General features: G+C 38.0%; 1 protein-coding gene across 3 annotated transcripts in view; it reads right to left on the reverse strand.

Annotated features, from left to right (window-relative positions):
* Positions 1–8,276: 8,276 nt before the first annotated feature.
* The window catches only part of GOPC (golgi associated PDZ and coiled-coil motif containing), a 39,412-nt gene continuing 27,789 nt past the window's right edge, over positions 8,277–19,899 (reverse strand). For 2 of the 3 annotated variants that reach the window (XM_011282639.4, XM_011282638.4), the window contains 4 exons: positions 18,392–18,487; positions 16,884–17,048; positions 14,595–14,775; positions 8,277–11,292 (listed from right to left, as the gene is read on the reverse strand). In XM_011282639.4, coding sequence (XP_011280941.2) covers positions 11,162–11,292; positions 14,595–14,775; positions 16,884–17,048; positions 18,392–18,487 — 573 coding nt within the window. In that variant the 3' untranslated portion in view covers positions 8,277–11,161. Of the gene's footprint in view, positions 11,293–11,489; positions 13,076–14,594; positions 14,776–16,883; positions 17,049–18,391; positions 18,488–19,899 lie in introns of those variants that run through there. The other variant, XM_023254293.2, reaches the window with a different exon arrangement.

Genomic DNA, 19,899 nt, shown 5'->3' on the forward strand with positions numbered 1-19,899 from the left:
CATTCATCCTTTGTTGTCTGTTTTATCGGGCAGATTTTTTTAGGTTCACCCTTTCACTGTTCCAACTCCTGTCATGCCTAACCCCAAATCTTGTTGCTATCCCTTCAAGGAAGTTAAATAGCACCTGACTGACCAAAAACCTCCCACCATCCGGGGATGTCCAGAGCCTCCACTCCAGTGTTTGTCACTCTGTTTTAAAGTTTCTTCTCTGGGTAATTCTCTTCTTTCTTTTCCTTTTCTCCTTTTCCTTTTTTTCCCTTTCTTCCTTTCTTCCTTTCTTCCTCCCTCCCTTCCTTCCTTCCTTCCTTCCTTCCTTCCTTCCAGGTTTATTTATTTTGAGAGAGAGAAAAAGCATGAGTGGGGGAGGGGCAGAAATGGAGAGAGAGAGAGTCCCTAGCAGGCTCCGCACTGTCAGCTCAGAGCCCAATGCAGGGCTCGAACTCAGGCACCGTGAAATCATGACCTGTGCCGAAATCAAGAGTTGGCCGCTTAACCAACTGAGCCATCCAAGGCAGCATCCCCTTTTTTTTAAAAATTAGCTGGGCCTTCTAGAGAATTTTGGTTTTCTTTTCTCTAACATCCCTAGGAACTTACAGACAGGTTTTCATCTCATCTTGCTTGGAATGATGCCTCCCCAACAGGTAGGGAATACCATGTTTATTTCAAACAGTACAGGATTTAGAACTCAGGTCTAACCTGGGATTTAATCTTTTTAACTACATGATTTCAAGCGCATTTTTGGTGCTCAGTCGGTTGAACAAGAAGCCCATTACTGAGGTGGCTGTAATGCTATGGTGGCCTACGTATGCAAACCAGAGTCTAAACCTGTAAGTGTCCCAAGGTTTCAAAATCAAATGCTAAGGACAACCGGTGATGAGCAGCCAACTAAGATTTAAGCTACAGCCAGTGAAATAATGTCCTTTCTTTGCTCCCACATGTCCTCTCGGTCTTTCCCCTGGTTTCTTTGGTGGAGCACTCCTAAGCACTCCTGGTTTGGCACCTCCCCAACCAGAAGCTAGAAATGATCAAACTTAAAATTTTTAGTAGGCCCCAGTTCATCTCTTAACATTTGTGATTTCTGAACCCACTTCTTAATCCCAAAGTAGAAACGATGACACAAGGCCTGCCGGGAAGACTAATTTATGTCGGTCTTTTGCGTACAGCAGGTGATCAATACCTATTAACTCCTTTCTCCCCACCCAATTTGAAGCCTAAATGCCCTCCGACACCATTTCCCTTAGAGTCCTTTTCAAGCAGAGGTCACCTTGTCTCCTCAACAGTTGGCTGCACTCGCTGTGGCCAGGGGGCATTACATGCCTTCCTCCGACACCCACTTCCCATCCATTCACCCTCTCTCTCCAGCGTGCAAAATCCTCTCCCTTTGTGACACCCATGCCCCCCAGCTCTGCCACCTTCTTCCCTCCCCCCACCCCCACTGTGGCATCTAATATCTTCCAAACCAGGTGCCCTATTCACTGAGGACTTTTGCCTCGCTCACGGTCTTCCCTGCTCCTTCCCTGTAGTCACACTGAGAGGTCAGTGTCCAGCATGGTCACTTGCATGGTTTTCTGACGTCTCCTCTAGTAACCTCCACTCCATTGAAACTACCTCCACACACGTCCACACTCTTGTTGTCGGATCTGAACTCTTACTAATTCTGTCTGCCCCAAACCTCCTATTCTTCGGATTCCTCACCTTTCCTCCTTATTCGTGGACCTCATGAAGATATTGGATGCCCAGATATCATTTGCCTCTGGTGGTTAAACTTTTTTTTAATATTTATTTTTGAGAGAGAGAGAGAGAGCGCATAAGTAGGGGAGGGGCAGAAAGGGAGACAGAGGATCCAAAGTGGGCTCTGTGCTGACAGCAGAGAGCCCAGCCCGATGAGGGGCTCAAACTCAAACTTGAGATTGTGACCTGAGCCAAAGTCAGATGCTCAACTGACTGAGCCACCCAGGCGCCCCTGGTTGTTAAACTTTTTAAGTTGCATTTCCTTTCCATCCATCACTTGAACTGTTCTGTCTGAGCATTTTCACTCTGTTGTCTTCCCAGAAACCCCAAACCTTCAGGACCCCTCGACATACCATCCCCACATGTCCACAGCAGCAGGAAAACATTCGCACTGACTCTTACCAACTCCTAGTTTCTTCAACCTTATCCAACTGATCTTTGATCCGCTTCTTTTCCCATCCGCCTCAGCAACTGTTCCAAAGCAGCGCCACTCTCCGCACCTTCCCCTTACTGAGGCCTCGCCACGCTCCTTCACCTAGTGGCCATTAAAATCTGATCCTATAACTGCCTCTCCATCCCTCTTCCCACAGAAAACTGCATCCAATCCAGTCCTTTTCTTCTCCCCTCCGTGTCCACGGAAAAGGCGTTCAAAACCTTCACCGGTGACCTAATCCCCATTGCCTTCTCCCTCACCTCAGACTTTGCTCGTTATCTATCCCCCTTTCCCTTGTCTTCATCTTCTCCCTCTCAACCGATGACTTCCTCTTGGCCTATAAACTTGTTCAAATCTCTCTCAAGTGGAAAGCATTCTCCCTTAACATCCCAAGCCCATTTCATTACCTGTCCCCTTTCTTCCCAGAATGATCTCTTTGACTTAGAATTTCCCTGTGTCTCAGCTTCATTCATTCTTCATCTGATGTAATCGTTGGTCACACACGGTTATACACTGGTTATATGTCCAAAACGTAGTAATCTTGTCCATTTGTCCAAGGCTTCTTTTGCATCCCTTCGGGGCATTTTAAATGGTTCTCATGTAAGTACTGCACACTTTTTGTTTAAATTATGTTCAGGTGATTTTTGTTGTTGTTACCATCGTGAATGGTAGCACGCCCCTCCTTTTATAGATCGAGGACCAATATGGCTTTAGTGGGGAAAAGTATGAATTCTGGAACTGGACTGTCTGCGTTCAAATTCTGCTGTAGTTATGTGACCAAGAAAGCATTATTTTACCTGTCTCTGACTCCATATCCTTATTTCTAAATGAAGATAGTAATAGAATATACCCCCATGGAGTTGGGAAGATTACACTGGTTCATACATGTAAAACCCTGAAAACAGTGCCTGACCCATAGTAGGCACCATGTTGGTATTAGCTATTGTATATATATGGGTATTTTTTTATTAAAAATATCTTAAATTAAATTCTTTTTCTTCCTCTGACATTTTTTAACATAAAAAAAATTTTTTTCATAGTGCGAGCAAGGGAGAGGGGCAGAGAGACAGAGAGAGAGAGAGAGAGAGAGAGAGAGAGAGAATCTCAAGCAGGCTCCATGCTCAGCACAAAGCCCGACACAGGGCTCCATCCCATGACCCTGGGATCGTGACCTGAGCCGAAATCAAGAGTCAGATGCTCAACCGACTGAGCCACCCAGGTGTCCCATGATTTCTGCTTATAGTCTCCTTTACTAAATTTCCTTGTTTCCAGTAGTATTTAGCTGATGCTCTTTGATTTTTTGGGAATGTGATCACATCCGCCAATAGGGTTATTGCAGCCTCCTTTACAACATGACATGTACACTTAGTTCCATTGGCAATACCTCCCCTACCACGATATTCAATGCTTCTAGTATCTCCCTACTCGGTATGATGCTGGCTTAGGGGTAGTAATAGATGATGTTGAGGTGTATATTAAAAATGCATCCATTCATTCCTTTTTTTCCTCACCAAGAATTCGTGTTGGATTTTTATCAATGACTTTCCGGCATCTATGGAATTGGAAGCAAATGATTTTCTTGCCTAGAATCCCTTTCTACATGCAGCCATATGATTAATTTTATCATTGGATGTCCTATATAGTTATGGCATGTGTGTCTATGCTGAATTCACATCGGTAACATTTTATTTAAGATTTTTACATGAATGTTCTTTTGAGAGATGGGTCTTCTCATTTTCTTTGTATCAAGCTTTATCGGGTTTTATTAGCTTGACAAAAACAATTTCATTTTCTTCTTTTAGGTTCTTCTCTTGCTAGGCGCTGAAATTATCTGCTCTTCAAACATTTGGTAGCATTGCCTCATGAAACCATACATTTGTGGTACTGAGGGGAGGCAAGCACTGACAATTTTTTCCACGGAGATCTGTTTAGATTTTAAAACTTCAGTTTTGGAGAATGATAAATCACACTATCTTAGAAAAATTTTCAAATTTGTTCATGTAGAATTGAACAAAATAGTTTTTTATTATCTTTTCAGTTTCTGCTTTTGTTATGGTGATTTCTCCCTTCCTATTTTGTACATTTGCCTTTTACTCTCTTTTTTCAGTTTATTAGTTTAGCCAGCAGTTCACCTATTTGTCTTTTTCCCTGGAAAATTCGTTTTTGATTTTTTGTTTTTAGTTCTATTTTTCTGCCTTCAGAAGCAGACAACTCATTTGTTACAGCCCTAGGCAGATTAAAAATGCCCTTAACAATGGTGAGAATGACCCAAATTGTCACAAATACCCTGTTGCCACCTTGCTCCCTGGAGATGGTGGGAACCCTGTGCAGAAGAGCAAAGAGCGGGGGAGGAAATGCTGGAGTCTGAAGGGTCTGTGGCTCTGCTGTGTAATGTGAGGATTTCCTGCATTCTAACAGCCACTCAACTGCAGAAAAGCTATTTCTAGTGAAATTCAAATCCAGTTCAACCATCACTCTTAAAAATCAAAACTGAATCAATCCTAGGCTCCATCAAACCTTGCACCATTTTTAAAAAATAGAAATAGGGGCCCCTTCAGTTAAGCATCTGACTTTGGCTCAGGTCATGATCTCCATGAGTTCAAACCCCACATCCAGTTCTCTGCTGTCCGCACACAGCCTGCTTTGGATCCTTTGTCTCCTCTCTCACTGTCTTCCCCTCTCCTGCTCATGTTCTCTCTCAAAAACAAACATTTTTTAAAAAGAAGAAATAATTATTGGGGGAGAAAGACTGAAAAGCCAACAATTTTACCTGTATTTCCCTTTCTCCCTTTCAACGTGGCCTATTAAATTAGAATCAAGAGAGGGGTTTGGCTCTGACCCTTACTAGCTATATAACCCTGCACAAGTAATATAACTTCTCTAGTTCTCACTTTATTCATCCTCCCAAGAGTATTTTATTTGGCAATCTCCATAAAGCCTTCCAGCTCTAATAGGCAGTAGACTATCACATTTGGAATCTGCTGCCCCCTGCTGGCACTTTGACAAATTGCCGCCTTTACCGTTCCAAGGCATAGAATCCCAAGTTTGTGTCTATGTAGTTTACACTTCGTGGATCTAATTTTCTTTCTTACAGTTCCATTCATTCATCTCCCTACTTATAAGCCAGAAGTCTTTTACAATCACATAGTGTCTTAACTTGAACTTTAAAACAATCTTGTTACTTTTGCTGTTCAAATCTTCCTTCCTTCCTGAATTCTTTGGAAGTTTTGTTGCAACCTCCCACTGCTGTGATGGCTTTTTAGAATTTTCTAGTGGTTGTTAATTTTTGTTTTATATATTTTGAGGCATTTTTAAATTTGTATATACAAGTTAGAATTATTTTAACTTTGTACTGAGAGTTGATTCTTTAAGAACTTAAGTAGATTTCTCTATCACTGATAATGCTTTTTGTTCCCTTGAAGCCTATTTTCTCTGATATGAATAATTATCTAAGCTGGCCTCTGGAATATATGCCCAGTGTTATCTTCTTGATCATTTCACTTTCAAATGTTCCGTATCCTTATGTTTTAGGTGTGGATTATTTTTTTTCAATTTGAATTCTTTTGACAGGAGTTTGGTCTTTGATCAAGCAGTCTCAAAACCCAACCCCAGTAGCACATCCTTGGCACCTGCCGGTATATGCGAGCTAATTCCTACACTTTTGATTTCTAGTCTCTTTTCTCCCTTACCAGACCGAGCACATCCACAGCCAGGCTATGCTAGGATTTAAGCCTGTTACTGGCCAAGCAGCCAAGAGAGTAACAGTTACGGTCTGAGGGGGAGGGGGCGCTTAGAGGGGCCCACAGCACTAAGCATGGAACTACACTCACAACTATATTACAAAGAACACCAAGCAAAATCAGCAACGGGAAAAGGCATATGAACAAAGTCCAGAGGAAACCAGGCACAGGCTCCAAGAATCTCCTTCCAGTTAAGTTACACAGGATGAGCTTAATTCTCCAGCAGTGATGTGTAACACATAAAATACTGTCCATCAGGGAAGCTTACCTGAACCTGGGCATGGAGTCCAGGGTTTTTATTTGGCTCAGTTACATAGGCACTCTGCCTAGCATGTATCAAAATTCCAGATTCCCAGAAGGAAAGCTGGTGTTCAACCCAAGTCTTATTGTTTGTATAAAGGTTTCAGGCACAGTTCTTACCAGTTATGAAATGGGGGTGAAAGCGGGGGGGGGACACTCCTGAAATCCAAATTGCTGGACACTTGCCAAAGGTGAACTTTGCAGGTAGGCCTTTCTAAGGATAACAGGTTCAGGCACACCATCTAAGAAATACTTAGTAACTGAGCCATGACCTCATGCCAAGGACTATATGTAGCCCCACTTACCCAGCAGGAGGTCATTCTCTTCACCCTCTGGGTGGGAGATGAGCCAGTTCCTAATCTATTAGCCTGTTTCCTCAGATCTCACTCCTGGTCCGCTTGTGTTGGCCGGGGTCCTCCAAGAAGCAGACACCAAGACCAAGAAGGGGTCCACTGTGTAACAGATTAGGGGCAACGCTGGTGAGGAAAACTAGAACAGAAGCTGGGTTTAGGGGGAAGCTGGAAGCAACTAGACTCTGATGCAGTTATGAGCTCAACTGAATGAAAGGAAGGAAGGAAGAAAGGAAGGTTGGGTGAAAGCAATTCAGGGGCACCTGGGTGGCTCAGTCGGTTAAGCATCCAACTTCGGCTCAGGTCATGGTCTTGCGGTTTGTTGAGTTCAAGTCCCGCATAGGGCTCCGTGCTGACAGCTCAGAGCCTGGAGCCTGCTTCAGATTCTGGGTCTCCCCCCTCTCTGACCCTACCCTGCTCATGCTCTGTCTCAAAAATAAATAAACATTAAAAAAAATTTTTTAAAAAAAGCACTTCAGATGATCATGTAATTCCACAGGAGTCTGGCAAGACCGTCAGGGAGTCCTCAAGCCAAAGTCAAGGGCTCATGATAACCGCGTCATGGCAGCAGCTGGAGAAGCGGGAGTCTCGGTGTTAAGGCAGGACTGGATTTCAGAGCCCAGCAGCTCTGGGCTCCTCGGGGCGGCCTGGAGTCGCTACGCTCCTCTTGCTGGAGATCCAGGAGACACATTCTCCTGGCTGCCACCACGGGGCTACAGCTCTCCAAATACACCTGAAAAAGATTTATCATCAAATATTTAGCACCAACAGCACATGGTCACTAGCAACACTTTCAGTTTAAAAAAAAAAGTTGTAAAACCACCTAGAACACTGGTTAAGAATGAAAAGGTAAATAATCTTTTACCTTTCATAAACTAAACATGCTATGCAGATGAATTCTGGGGAAAAGACTTCCAAACTGCTTAGTGAACTGGGAGTTTAAGCTGACAGACAGCATATCGTATTAGAACTAAATCAAGGTTAGTCAACGACAAAAAATACGTATTTCCAAATGTTCATAACTCAAGTAATTTTCCGAAATATGATTTGTATTCATTAACACTTAGAGGAAAATATCATTTGTAAGTTTATCTTCCTGATTGACCTCAAAAACCCTTTAGCAAAGAAAAGGTATTTTACCCCCAGTTCTTAGGCTGACTGTAAGCGACCACATGTAAAACTTCTGACACAAGGAAACGGAATAATGTTTCCAGATGTTTCTAAAGGTTATTTTACACATAATTTGGGAACTTCCAAACCTGTAGGCTCAGGTGATAAAATGGAAGACTGTCCTCTTACATGGTGTATCTAAGAGGATTGGTTTTCTAGTTTGTTTCAATGTTATCCTCTGAGATAACATTGACTATCAAGATTTGCAACACAAAACTAACCCAAGGAGGCTGGAGTATTTGCCATCTGCTAAGTTTCAACAAAACACTGGTCCCACAGTTGCTCTGACAGATCTGACAGATCCTTCCAACCAACATGTTTTTAACTAAGCCAGAGTAAACAGTTCCTAAGATCAAACAGTTAACTACTACAAAAAGAAAAAAGAAAAAAGAAAAAAAAACCATTTCAATATAGTAACTGGGTTTCATCCTTTACATGGACTTTAGGACCTCTTGGTGCAAATGACAGAAGCTACTAGAAGTAAAGAAACCAAAATACTGAATGTGAAAGAAACTTAAAACATTTATTTTTTTAAAAAATGAGATCAACACATTTTAATGTAGAAGATGCCATCTTTATTTACAGGCTAATAAAAAAATATTAAACTCAACTTAACTAGATATAATACATTTGTCATAAATCCTATAGATCTGAGGCCAACCGTAAGTGGAAGACTGAACAGGTGGAATAGTGGATTACATAATAAAGATGTCAAATAATGTGCGGCTTACACACGAATCAATATATTTTGTTTTTAACAGGAAAACAAAGTAAGTCCACCGTGTGGGGAATAAAACCAGCACCAGGCACAAGCTGTGTTACTTTCTGACAACTATTCAGTTATAATTACCAAGACTCACGTTTTCACCTCTCTTAAACCTGCTTTAACAAGCCTCAAGACCCAAATGGTTTTGCTCCATCATATTCACAACAGATACCACCGAGAAAGTGTAAATATATATACGCACATACACACAAGCCTCACGTTCTGTCGAACATTTTTTCTCAGCTATTCCGCTTGTGAATGTGTATATTTTTCTTTTTCCTTTTAACCGTAATGGCTTTGCAACAGTTCTTTTCTGTTTGGTTTTGCCCTAAAAACTTGAGTGTTAGAGATTTCTTCCCTATAAATGTGAAAATATAAAAACCACTTCTCATTAGTTTATAATTCTTAGCTCACCCCCCAGAGACCATATATTCTAAAATGAACTTTTAACTGGGTACTTTCTAAACACCTGCCAGGAAGCTCACGGTAGCATCTGGGCAACAGGGCTCTCACGTAGACTTTGCAAACCAAGGTGAAGCAGGAAGGAAAAGGGACGGACTTGTGCAATTTTAAACTTTCGGGGAAAATTTTCATTCTGCTCTTCAATCCTTGAAAGGAGTTTATGTCATAAGCACCCCATAGGATTCCTATTAAGCAGCGTCTAAGTAGAAATGCCAATTGAAGGTTCTTAGAAAAACTCTTTGTGGACTTTCTAGATTGTTCTTGAAAATCGAAAGGTTTCAGCTAATATTTCCTAAGGATTCTACCTAGTGGATAAAGGATATTCTCCAAAAAAAATGCCATGGTCATCCCATCCCAGGCTGCATTTAAAAAAAATAAGAATATGGTTTTGAGTCACAGCAAAAATGTTTTCAGATACGCTACAATGGAATTTTTTTTGGCTAAATGAATATACCGGCTGAAATCTAGTTTGCAGATCCCATGTCAGTCCTGGGGTATGTGTTTGGTACAGGGGGAAATGCATAAGGGAAAAACTCTTTTCTTCTTTTAAGAGGCCTAGCCTGTCAGGAACAAACAATAACATATAGCTTGCTTATTTGGTTGTACAATTAAATACTAGCTTCCGCTCGGAGGCAACGTTACACTATAAGGTATTTTAATATCAGTAACAATATACACTAGGAAGTGCATTTCTATTATAAACTAACATGGTGATATACAGATGAACCACCCAAAACAAACCATAAAGGAGCAATAGTTAAAACATCAAATTTATAAATAGCAAAACCACCAAATAAAGTATATACATTGTAAAGATTTACCTATGAACAAATATATAGTGCATCTAGGAAAGAAAAAAAATGTGTTTTACATCACATACATCTGACTATTAGACATGAAGGTACTGATAATACTCTAAAGCCTGCAGGCTTTCCTCCACTTAATATTCCCTTAAACATACATCCTTTAAAACTGTGATATTGGCAAAACTATCACCTCTTTAAATGCAATGTTTTCACTTTCCCCAGCAAGGTACAGTGTGACCTCCAAGAGCAGTAACTAAGAGAACAGGCCCTCCATGCTTAATCCTGGGATAAGAGAAACAAATCTGTAGTTTGCATATGAGAGCACTTCAGTCAAACACTGAGATGAAAAGCCAACCAAAACAATTCCGGTATTGAAATGTCTTCGCCTTATCTTGCCCACCAGTGCCTTGGCTTTTTAGATGACTGGCAAATTAGTTACTCTGAGAGAAAACTGCTGTTTGAATGAAATGCATTTCACTGACAAATAAATTTGAGCTTTTACTGCCAGAAAAATGTATCTGTAAGTGCCAAGACTATCACAAGACAAACTTTATGAACAACTCAGAATGTAGAAAACTGTCTTTCGTGGATTCCAGAAAAAAAAAAAAAATCTGACTCTAAACATTAATAATGTAATGCTCCAATACCATGCACACAGATCAACATAATTGAGAACAGATATTTTATATTCATCTGCATTTCTTTTAAAAACCAGGAAAAGTACAATGTACAATAACTTTTCAGGAAGTATTTCTAGTGCAGCATTGATTGATAAAGGATTGCTTAAAGAAAACTATTTTGTACTGCATTGAATAAAGCTGAAAGGCAAACTCATTACAATAAATGATCATTAAGAACTGATTTAGATATCAGGATGCACAATAAATTAAATAAAAAAACTAAAACCATTCTTCTAGTTTAAAAAAAAATTAAGTCAAGCCTACATTTCTGCAATTCATTGAGTTAAGTTCTGTCCTCTGAAATACCACACTTAACATTCTGGAATATATAATATGGATTCATTTATTCTTGTACTTAAAGGCTATTTCTTATAAATTCCGGTTAGCATGGTCCTTCTACTAACTAGAAAAGGAGCCAAATAAAACAGTAGTGCTTCATTTGGTACTTAAGAGCCTAGTAATATCCCTTTGGGAAACACATGCTTTGGTGCTTTACAATTTTAGGAAAATCAAAATCGCTTTACATGCAATAGCTAATTATGGTATACCACAGAAAACAGGAGTTTTATGCATTTAGAATTGTTCATATGAAGCCCTGAGGTACCCGCCTTTCATTTAGGCTACAAGCCTCCCTTGATCTTGTATAGTCTCTGTCACCGTCTTCCCTAGTGCCCCAAACTCAGAAGAGTCTGATTAAGAATCTTGTCTGGAGAGACAGTCAATTTAGTAAGATTTTTTGTGATACAGACTGTGCAGATCGTCTAGTTTAGAAGCACTGTCTTCTACAGGAGGTTCACTTGAAGTTCCTAGATCTCCATTTTCATGTCCATCAGTTACTGCCTTCTTATTAAATCCTGAAAGAAAGAGGAAAAAAAAAGATAGAAACTTTCTATCTAATCTGAAAGAAGTCTTTCAATTTTACTGAGCAAAAACAAAGGAGTACCCACTATAACTAGTAACAGTAATGAGGTAAATAATGGGGCCTAAACTAATCAAGTTAGCAATTTCTGACAGAGGAATTCTTCTTACAGCAGATATCAAACACTGTACAGATTTTTCATATTATTTATTGGACCTATCAAAAAATTATATAAAATGTCCTACAAGAATTTCCGTGAAACTTGGAACTGATACAAACAATCGTAAAATTCAGTTAATTCCACTTATACAAATATATATTGAACAGTAAGTTATATGTTTCTTTTACATTTTGCTTTCAGATGATTTAACTACAGTGCACTAAGGCACAGGCTAGCCTACTGCTAAAAATCTAGGTTGTTGGCAAGACAATGTCCAGATAACATTTAAAACAAATTTTGGTAAATCTAAAAAATACATACTCGGCTTGCAAATAAATCACAGTTGATTATGTCATCTACTTAGTGAGCTATGAAGTCTGGACATGTGCTAAACAGTAACCAATGGATATATTTTGTGGTTTGAGTCCGTTAATAGTAATATATCATAAGAGCATACATTTTAGTTATATGAGTCACACTTTCAGTGGTCTGCAATTCACACAGGTGACAGAAGTCTTTTAGCCTCAGCTGCAAAAAAGGGAGGGGCAAAGCCTTCTAATCCCGACAGATAGTAGAAAGGATAAAAGACAATGAAATCATAGGGAAAGCAGATCAACAGTGTAAAGTTTTGACATATTGCCACAATAGTTTTGATCAAGACGCACGGGGAGAACACAACTGCTACTGCTGTGTACACGTAGAGAATTCACAAGATCCAGGCTTATCAGAAGGGCATCCGTTCATCAGTTCACTACAGAACTCTATACCAGATGTTCTCAATTTTTTTTTGGTGTTAGGATGCCTTTCCACTCTTAATAGGTACTGAGGGCTCCAAAGACTTTTGTTCATGTGGTTTATTAATGTTATGTGGGTTAATGACATTTACCATATTAGTAATTAAAACTGAGAAATCTAAAAAAATTATTACTTTGTTAAAAATGAAAATAAGCCCAACAAATGTTAACATGAACAGCATTTGCCTTAGGGAAAATAACTCCATTTTCTAAAAATTCAGTCAGAAGAGGAGCATAATTTTCAATTCTACAAATATTGTTAAAGTCTGGCTTTCTAGAAGCTGGATTTTCTTATTTGCCTCTGTTCCATCTGTAACAAGTATATAAAAAGTTCATCCTCACACAGATATATAGCTGGAAGAGAAGACTAGGTTTGTTTTTTTTTAATGTTTGTTTATTTTTGAAAGAGAGAGACAGAGCGTGAGTGGGGAAGGGGCAGAGAGAGGGGGAGACATAATGCAAAGCAGGTTCCAGGCTCTGAGCCCAATGCAGAACTCAAACCCACAAACTGCGAGATCATGACCTGAGCCGAAGTCGGACGCTTAACCAACTAAGCCACACAGGCACCTGGAGAAGACTAGTTTTAATAGCCTTTTCAGATAACTGTCAATATTCTTTGATATTATACCAAAATTTGACACCATAGACTTGAAACCATATCAGTAAAGTGTTCACATTCTGTTACATCAAAATCCATTGGTCTATCTTGCAATTTGAATGGCTTTTACCCATGCAGGATTTTGTAACATCATACGCTGGTCATTTGAGAAATATTAGATCTCTGAGTCATGTAGCAATTCCAAAGGTTGACAAATTTCATTTCACTATATCAAAAAAAAAATCACATTTAGTAACATTACCACCAATCTTACTTTACAAGTTAAGCACTGGAAAGCTATCAAGCTTATGGTGGGGTGATGCATGTTTTACAAAATTCTAATTGTCACTTGAAAGCTGACATTTTATCATTGGCAATAAATACTGTCAGCTGTTTTCCCTGAAGTGATGGACTCGCTTTGTTCCTTTGAAAGAAAATGGCTGCCAAATAGCCTGAACAACCATAATTTATCATTCTTCAAGTAAAAAATCATCTTCCATGAAATAAACGGCTACTTCAGCTAGCTACTTAATCACTAAGTGCTCTTCTTTGAGACCAGCATCCTAGTTCAGCGTGCAGACTCGGTGCTTTATGCATCCTTCCCATCTTGTAACACATGGTATTAAAAAAGACATGTACTCAAGGGTCAAGATTTAATAAAATGAACAGTTAATTTTACTATTTCATGAAGCGGTCACTGTCTTTTTTTTTTTTTTTCCTACTCAGAGTAGATGGCAAGGAAGAAAACGATTCCTACAGTAGTAGAACCACTGCCTTGATTCGTACTAAGGCAAAGGTAGCTTTACTCCCATTGCTTTTGCACCATCAGTGCAAATATCGACTCAAAAAACCCACAAATAATGTTTTAGCATTATTATTAACAGTTTTTATCTCACGAATCCCCTAGAAGGGTCTCGGGGACCCCCACAGATCCATGGGTCACAATTTAAGAACCACTGCTCTACGTAAAAGAAAGGTTAGAATTTTTCTTTAAAATATGTGTAAATAATAGCAAGGGAATTAACCCAAAAATCCTCAAGATCACATATCTGGATTCTAATAACAATCACCACAGTCTAATAACATATTCATATTTAGTCTATAAATCAATGTATTATGAGAGAAGAATCTGCATTAAGACAGCAAGATGACACTAAGATAAATCTATTCTAAAAGGCATATTGGTTTTTACTTCAGTCCCGAAAACTTGAATTTTTTTTACTTTTCCAGGATCTCATGTAGTTCAGTAACTGGTAATATACTTGTCTTAAAGTCCAAAAAGAATCCAGAAGAACTTCTATGTAAATAAAATTTTGGCATAATGACCAGTGTACAATAAAACTATAAGCAAAGTTTCTGTTTGCTTATAGTTTTCTGTTCATTCTGTTCATTCATTCATTCTGTTAATGATGGCTTCCCCATCATTAAAACAGTGTTACCAAAGAAATCTAAAATCTGTATTTTAAAAGTTTATTAATAATAGGGATGCCTGGGTGGCTCAGTCGGTTAAGTGTCCGACTTTGGCTCAGGTCATGATCTCATGAACCGTGGGTTCAAGCCCCACATCGGGCTCTGTGCTGAAAGCTCGGAGCCTGGAGCCTGCTGCGGATTCTGTGTCTCCTTCTCTCTCTCTCTGCTCCTTTCCCACTTGTGCTCTCTCTCTCTTTCAAAAATAAGTAAACATTTAAAAACTTAAGTTTACTAACAATAAATATATTAAAAATAACTTTTAGAGTAATTTTTACCTTGCAACACTTTGATTTCCCCGCTTGTGTCCTTGCAACTAGCACCAGGATTACTACCTCCCTCTAACTCATCAAGGTACAAACGGTAGCGATGTCCACTCTCATCTTCGTACTCTACATTTTCATCATCAGAATCCACTTCAGGAGCCACATAAACTACTTCAAATTCAATCTCTCCTCTCTAAAATGAGGAAAGAAAATGAGGAAGTTATTTTAATTGTACTCAAAAAGGATTTCCAAATTCCTTGGGGTAATAGGCATGAGGAGAAAGAGAGTTCAAATGTAGCCCCCTTTCTAGACTCTCAAGAGGTGGAAGAGAACACAGAGGTCATCACGTCCAGACCAACCCCGTGAATCCTAAGTAATTTCCTTTTAATATTACAGTAGCTCTTTTTACTGATGACAGTATTTTTGCTAACAGATCTAAACTAAAAAAAGGATGCTGAACTACTCAACTTACAAAATTCTGGAACAAATATTCACTTGAATAGTCATTTTGCCATATTGTACTTTACACAGCAATTTGGCAAATCCATCTAAGTAGGCAGATAGTAAAGTTGCAGTTAAGGGCATCACACAAACTTTTCCTTGACTAATTCAAGAAACCTTTACATGACGATTTCCTGGTTGTTACTGAACAGGTCTTGAACCTTTTCTTAACTTTCACTGAGTACCACAGTGTTAAGGTAATCTGGTCACTAATAATAGTAATTATCATATTTATTATACGAAACTATATCCTTCAATCTTCAGAATGACCCTATTGTAGTGTAGTCTCTTTTACATGAATGAGAAACCTGAGTGAGTCTGGAAAGAGCAGATAATTCTCCCAATATGATGAACAAGTAAAACAAAAAATAGAAATTTGACTCCAAAGTCCTTACTTTTTCTACTAGACTAAATGTGTAATATCTGTACCCCTATTCTTGAATAAAACCTTGCATATGAGAAAAAGTTACAGATTATTTTATGTTTAAAAAACATTCCAAGTCATTTAATAAGAGACTATAACCACTATACACAAGTCTGGTATTTGCAACTCTGAAAATTATGTCCTGCCTTTGCTCCAAAGAAAGTATGTCATTTTTTACTGCCACTCACTAAGTCAGTCTCTTTGGTTCTCCTCTTAAGGTTATGCTTCAGAATTTTAAAATGTGCGTGGCATTTCCTTAAAAGTTTATGACTGCCTGTCTGTATTTCCTTTATCACAGCTGCCATTCATCTCACTCTTACACTACTGGATATAGCCAAGTTTGGTTAAGAAAACACTAACAAAGAGGATAGGGTTGCATTCTTAGATCTCTCTTAGCAGACAAGCTTTAAAAATACCATTTTCAGAGGATAGATGGGTAATTCAGTGGTCTTCAGTAAAGTTCTAGGTTAAAGAATTAGGTCTGTGCATAATAGTCATGAAAATGGATTCTAAGCTTAATATGAGGAAGAGCTTTCTAAAAATCAGCAATATACAGCAACAGAATGGACTACTTTATCATCAATAGGTCCCCCTCTAATGTAAATGTTCGATTAGTGATATCGTAGAAATTTACACCACATGTATGGTTGGACCAAACAAGCTATAAATTCACTTTCAACTTTCAGATTCAATTCCATACTGATGACCCAACAAAAATCTCAATGTACTGTCAACACCTAATTTCTTCAACTCTATTCTTGAAGGAAAAAACAGAACAACAACAAAAACCCACCTTAAGTTAACCTGGTAACAAATATGACTTGTGGATATGAATCCAAAGTCTATAATTTATTTGCTCTGCAACCTTGAGCAAATTATTTAAACCCTAAGAACCTTAGTTTACTCATTTTTAATAAAAGGGATAGGCTAAATGATTTCTAAGGACTCTTTCAGTTCTAACATTTATGACTGTGAAACCAATCTATGTCTAGCATATTGTTTTTTCTATAATACCTTCTATTTGTATAGTGTTTTTTAGTCATTAATGATGTTTTGCTTCCTAAGTACCAGGTCCTGTTCTGAGCATCCTAAATGAATCAACATACTTAATCCTGACAGTTCTCAGATAAGGACACTGCAGCAGGGGACTTAAACTTGCTAAAAGTTACACAACTGTGGAAAAAGGCAAATAAAATCTTTTTATTCAGTAAATCTGGATGAATGTGTTCTATAAAAGGCCCAAAGCAAAGGAACCTAGTATCCATATATGAACACTTTTATGATTGGAGAAGCCTCCTAGGGAAGTACAAAATATTCAATAGATTCAAAAGGAACCAATTGATAGATCCAATTTTCATTACATAAAGGGAACTTACCTGCTGGGAAAGAATGGTTACAGCTTCTTTATGCTTTGTGTCCCTTAGGTTAACTCCATTAACAGCCAGAATAGCATCTCCAACATGTAGCCCTCCACATCTATCAGCAGGTTGCCCTGGGTGGATCTCAGAAATGAGGATTGGAACACCATGTTCTTTCCCACCCTGACCAAAAAAAAAAAAAAAAAAGCGGGGGGGGGGGGGGGGGAGGTGAAGGGCAATCAATTAGTTTACTCTTTGTATAGTCACATACCATCCTAACAATAAAATATCTTCTTAAAAATGCATTTCAATAAGTATCTATACTGTATAAATGCTGAGTGAAATATTACTTGCTACTTAGGTAATGGTAAATATATTATTACAAGTATCAAAAAGTTTTCTCTGAATAAAACAGTAACATGCATGTGGTTTCTTAAACACATTCCAAAGTCAAAATATTGGCTAAACTCTTTTAAACATAAATAAAAATATTCTATGTATTAATATTCCACAGCACTGTTAGATTTTATCAACTCTACATCACTATGAATGGTAAGACATACCATTATTTTATGTACTACAAAAATCATTCTAAGAGTGTAATCTCAATTTCAGAGATACTAAAATGTGAAAAAATATGCAACAAAGAATTGATGAAATGCAGTTATTTGGTGCCTTTCATTTTCTAGCTTGTATCCTAATTATTTGTGTGTGTATGTATATATGTATTATATTTGTGTATATGTGTGTTACTTCTCCTAAAATTTATGCTCTTTGAGGGCAGTGCATTCAAAAAGGTAGGTAGGTAATCAATAAATCCTTAACAGATAAACTTGTTATTATAAAAATAATTTCTACATTAAGCAATACCAAAAAGCAAATGAACTTATATAGTTCTAAGTGTCTAAGTATTATACAGTGTCTAAGTATTACCAAATCAAAGATAGTTGTAAAGCCATCTTATTCATTCATCTGGAACAAAGCACTAAACAACAGCAAATGACTCCAAATATATTACTTTTTCCTAACAGGTTGCTCTCAGAAATGTTGGCCAAGATAAATGTTTGTAAAGGCATCAGATTTAGAAAGGATATTTGCACCCAAGAGCCAGTGAAATCTGACAGCAAAGAAATGTGACAAGAGAAAGATAACACACATACACTCCAGAGAAAAGAACAATACAATATGGAGCCATTTAACACAGAAGAAAACAGATCCATTCCCAAAGGCTCCTAAAGGCAATAATAGGATACTGTATAGAACTATGACCCGAGGCATAATGAAAATGTTAAATTATACTGAAAAAAGTAGTAATTTTACTAAAGTAGTACTTAATGGTCATTAGGAAGATTTACATACCAAAAAAAAAAAAAAAAAGTTTACACAAAAGTGTTGGTGCCCAGGGGGATAAACTTATTTACTTAGAGAATATATCCAGAACGCTTTGTTTCCCAAGGATGTCCAACACAGAAGCATGATTAGACTACATAACTATAGAAAAGGAGACTGGAAGCACTACTTCTTACTGTAATTGAAATGCCAAGGCCTTCATGATCTTCCTTAAGGAGGAGAACTTTTCTAATTGGACCAACACCTTGGCTTTTCTTTAAAGAGTCTTGATCCTTATTAGGGGAAAAAAAGAAGAAAAATTAGTACTACTTAAAAGATATATCAAATAGAATAAACCCATGCTATATAAGTTGCTTTTAGAAATCTTTATTAATTTCTTGGAATGGATACACAGTAAAGTGTTAAGAAATTACTAGGTAAAATAGAAAAATGAAAACAGTTGTTCTGTTAATATAGTGAAATGTATAGATGATTTTCTCACTCTTAGGGTAATTTTTTTATACTGCTCATCTTTTAAATTGTAGGACATTACAAAGGAAACTATTGCCAGGAATGAACTGATGAGCACATATCTTCAAGAAATAAAAGTTGATAAAATGTTTATTTTCATTAGAAAAATATCATTAAAGATCTACAACCATTTTAACTAACTTGTAGAACTGAAAAACAAATTCCTAATTGGTTCACTAATTTTCCATTCTGAGCTCTGGAGTCTACTTCTTAAATAAAGGACTTTACTCCATTAATAATTCTTTCTCTGGTACCTTTATTCTTTCCTTTCTGTTAAGCTCCAGCCCTGTTCTGCATATAAACAAATTCTAAGCCTTTTCCAGCTTTAAAATACTATCCACGTAAAAACATAAAACAAAACAAAATAAAAACATTTCAATCACCTATTATTTTTATTATCTTCCCTCCATCTTTCCTTAACCTTCACACGAAGTCAAACTTAACTGTATCTACTTCCTTGCCTCTCACATTCACTATTCCAGTCACTGTAATTAGGGTTTTGCCCCCACCTGCTCCATTAATTAAAACTGTCTTCTCTACAGTCACTGGCAACCAACATGGCTATATCTAATGCACACTTTTTAGTTACTACCCTTCTTAAACCTTGCACAAAGTTGATACTGTTCATCACCCTACCTCCTTGGAACCCTCTTTTCCTTGGTTTCTATTATAGTACTTTCCCAGATGGCTTATATCTGACAGGTCCATCTCAAAATCCTCCCTTTAAATGATCCATTTCTTTCCCTCACTCCATAAAAGTTTCTTTCCATCCTTGGCCTCCTATTCTTTTTCTTTTCCTGTCTTTTCTTTCTTTTTCCAATATATTTGGTTTATTTATTTATTTTGAGAGAGAGTGGGAAGGGCAGAGAGAGAGGGAGAGGAAGAGAATCCCAAGCAGGCTCCGCACTGTCAGTGAGGAACCCTATAGGTGGGGCTCGAGCTCATGAACTGTGAGATCATGACCTGAGCCGAAATCAAGAGTCGGGCGCTTAACCGAATGAGCCACCCGAGAACCCCTATTCTTTTTATTTTCCACACATTTCCCTGGGTTAATCAATTCCATTGTTTTGATTATAACAGATAGATGATTTCCCTCATATTTCTTCAACTCAGACTTCTCCTAAATTCCAGAGTCATATACCCAATGGGACACATTTTGTTTGACCCAATGGGA

This window comes from Felis catus, chromosome B2 (assembly GCF_018350175.1).
Source record: "Felis catus isolate Fca126 chromosome B2, F.catus_Fca126_mat1.0, whole genome shotgun sequence".
In the NCBI taxonomy this organism is placed as follows: domain Eukaryota; kingdom Metazoa; phylum Chordata; class Mammalia; order Carnivora; family Felidae; genus Felis; species Felis catus.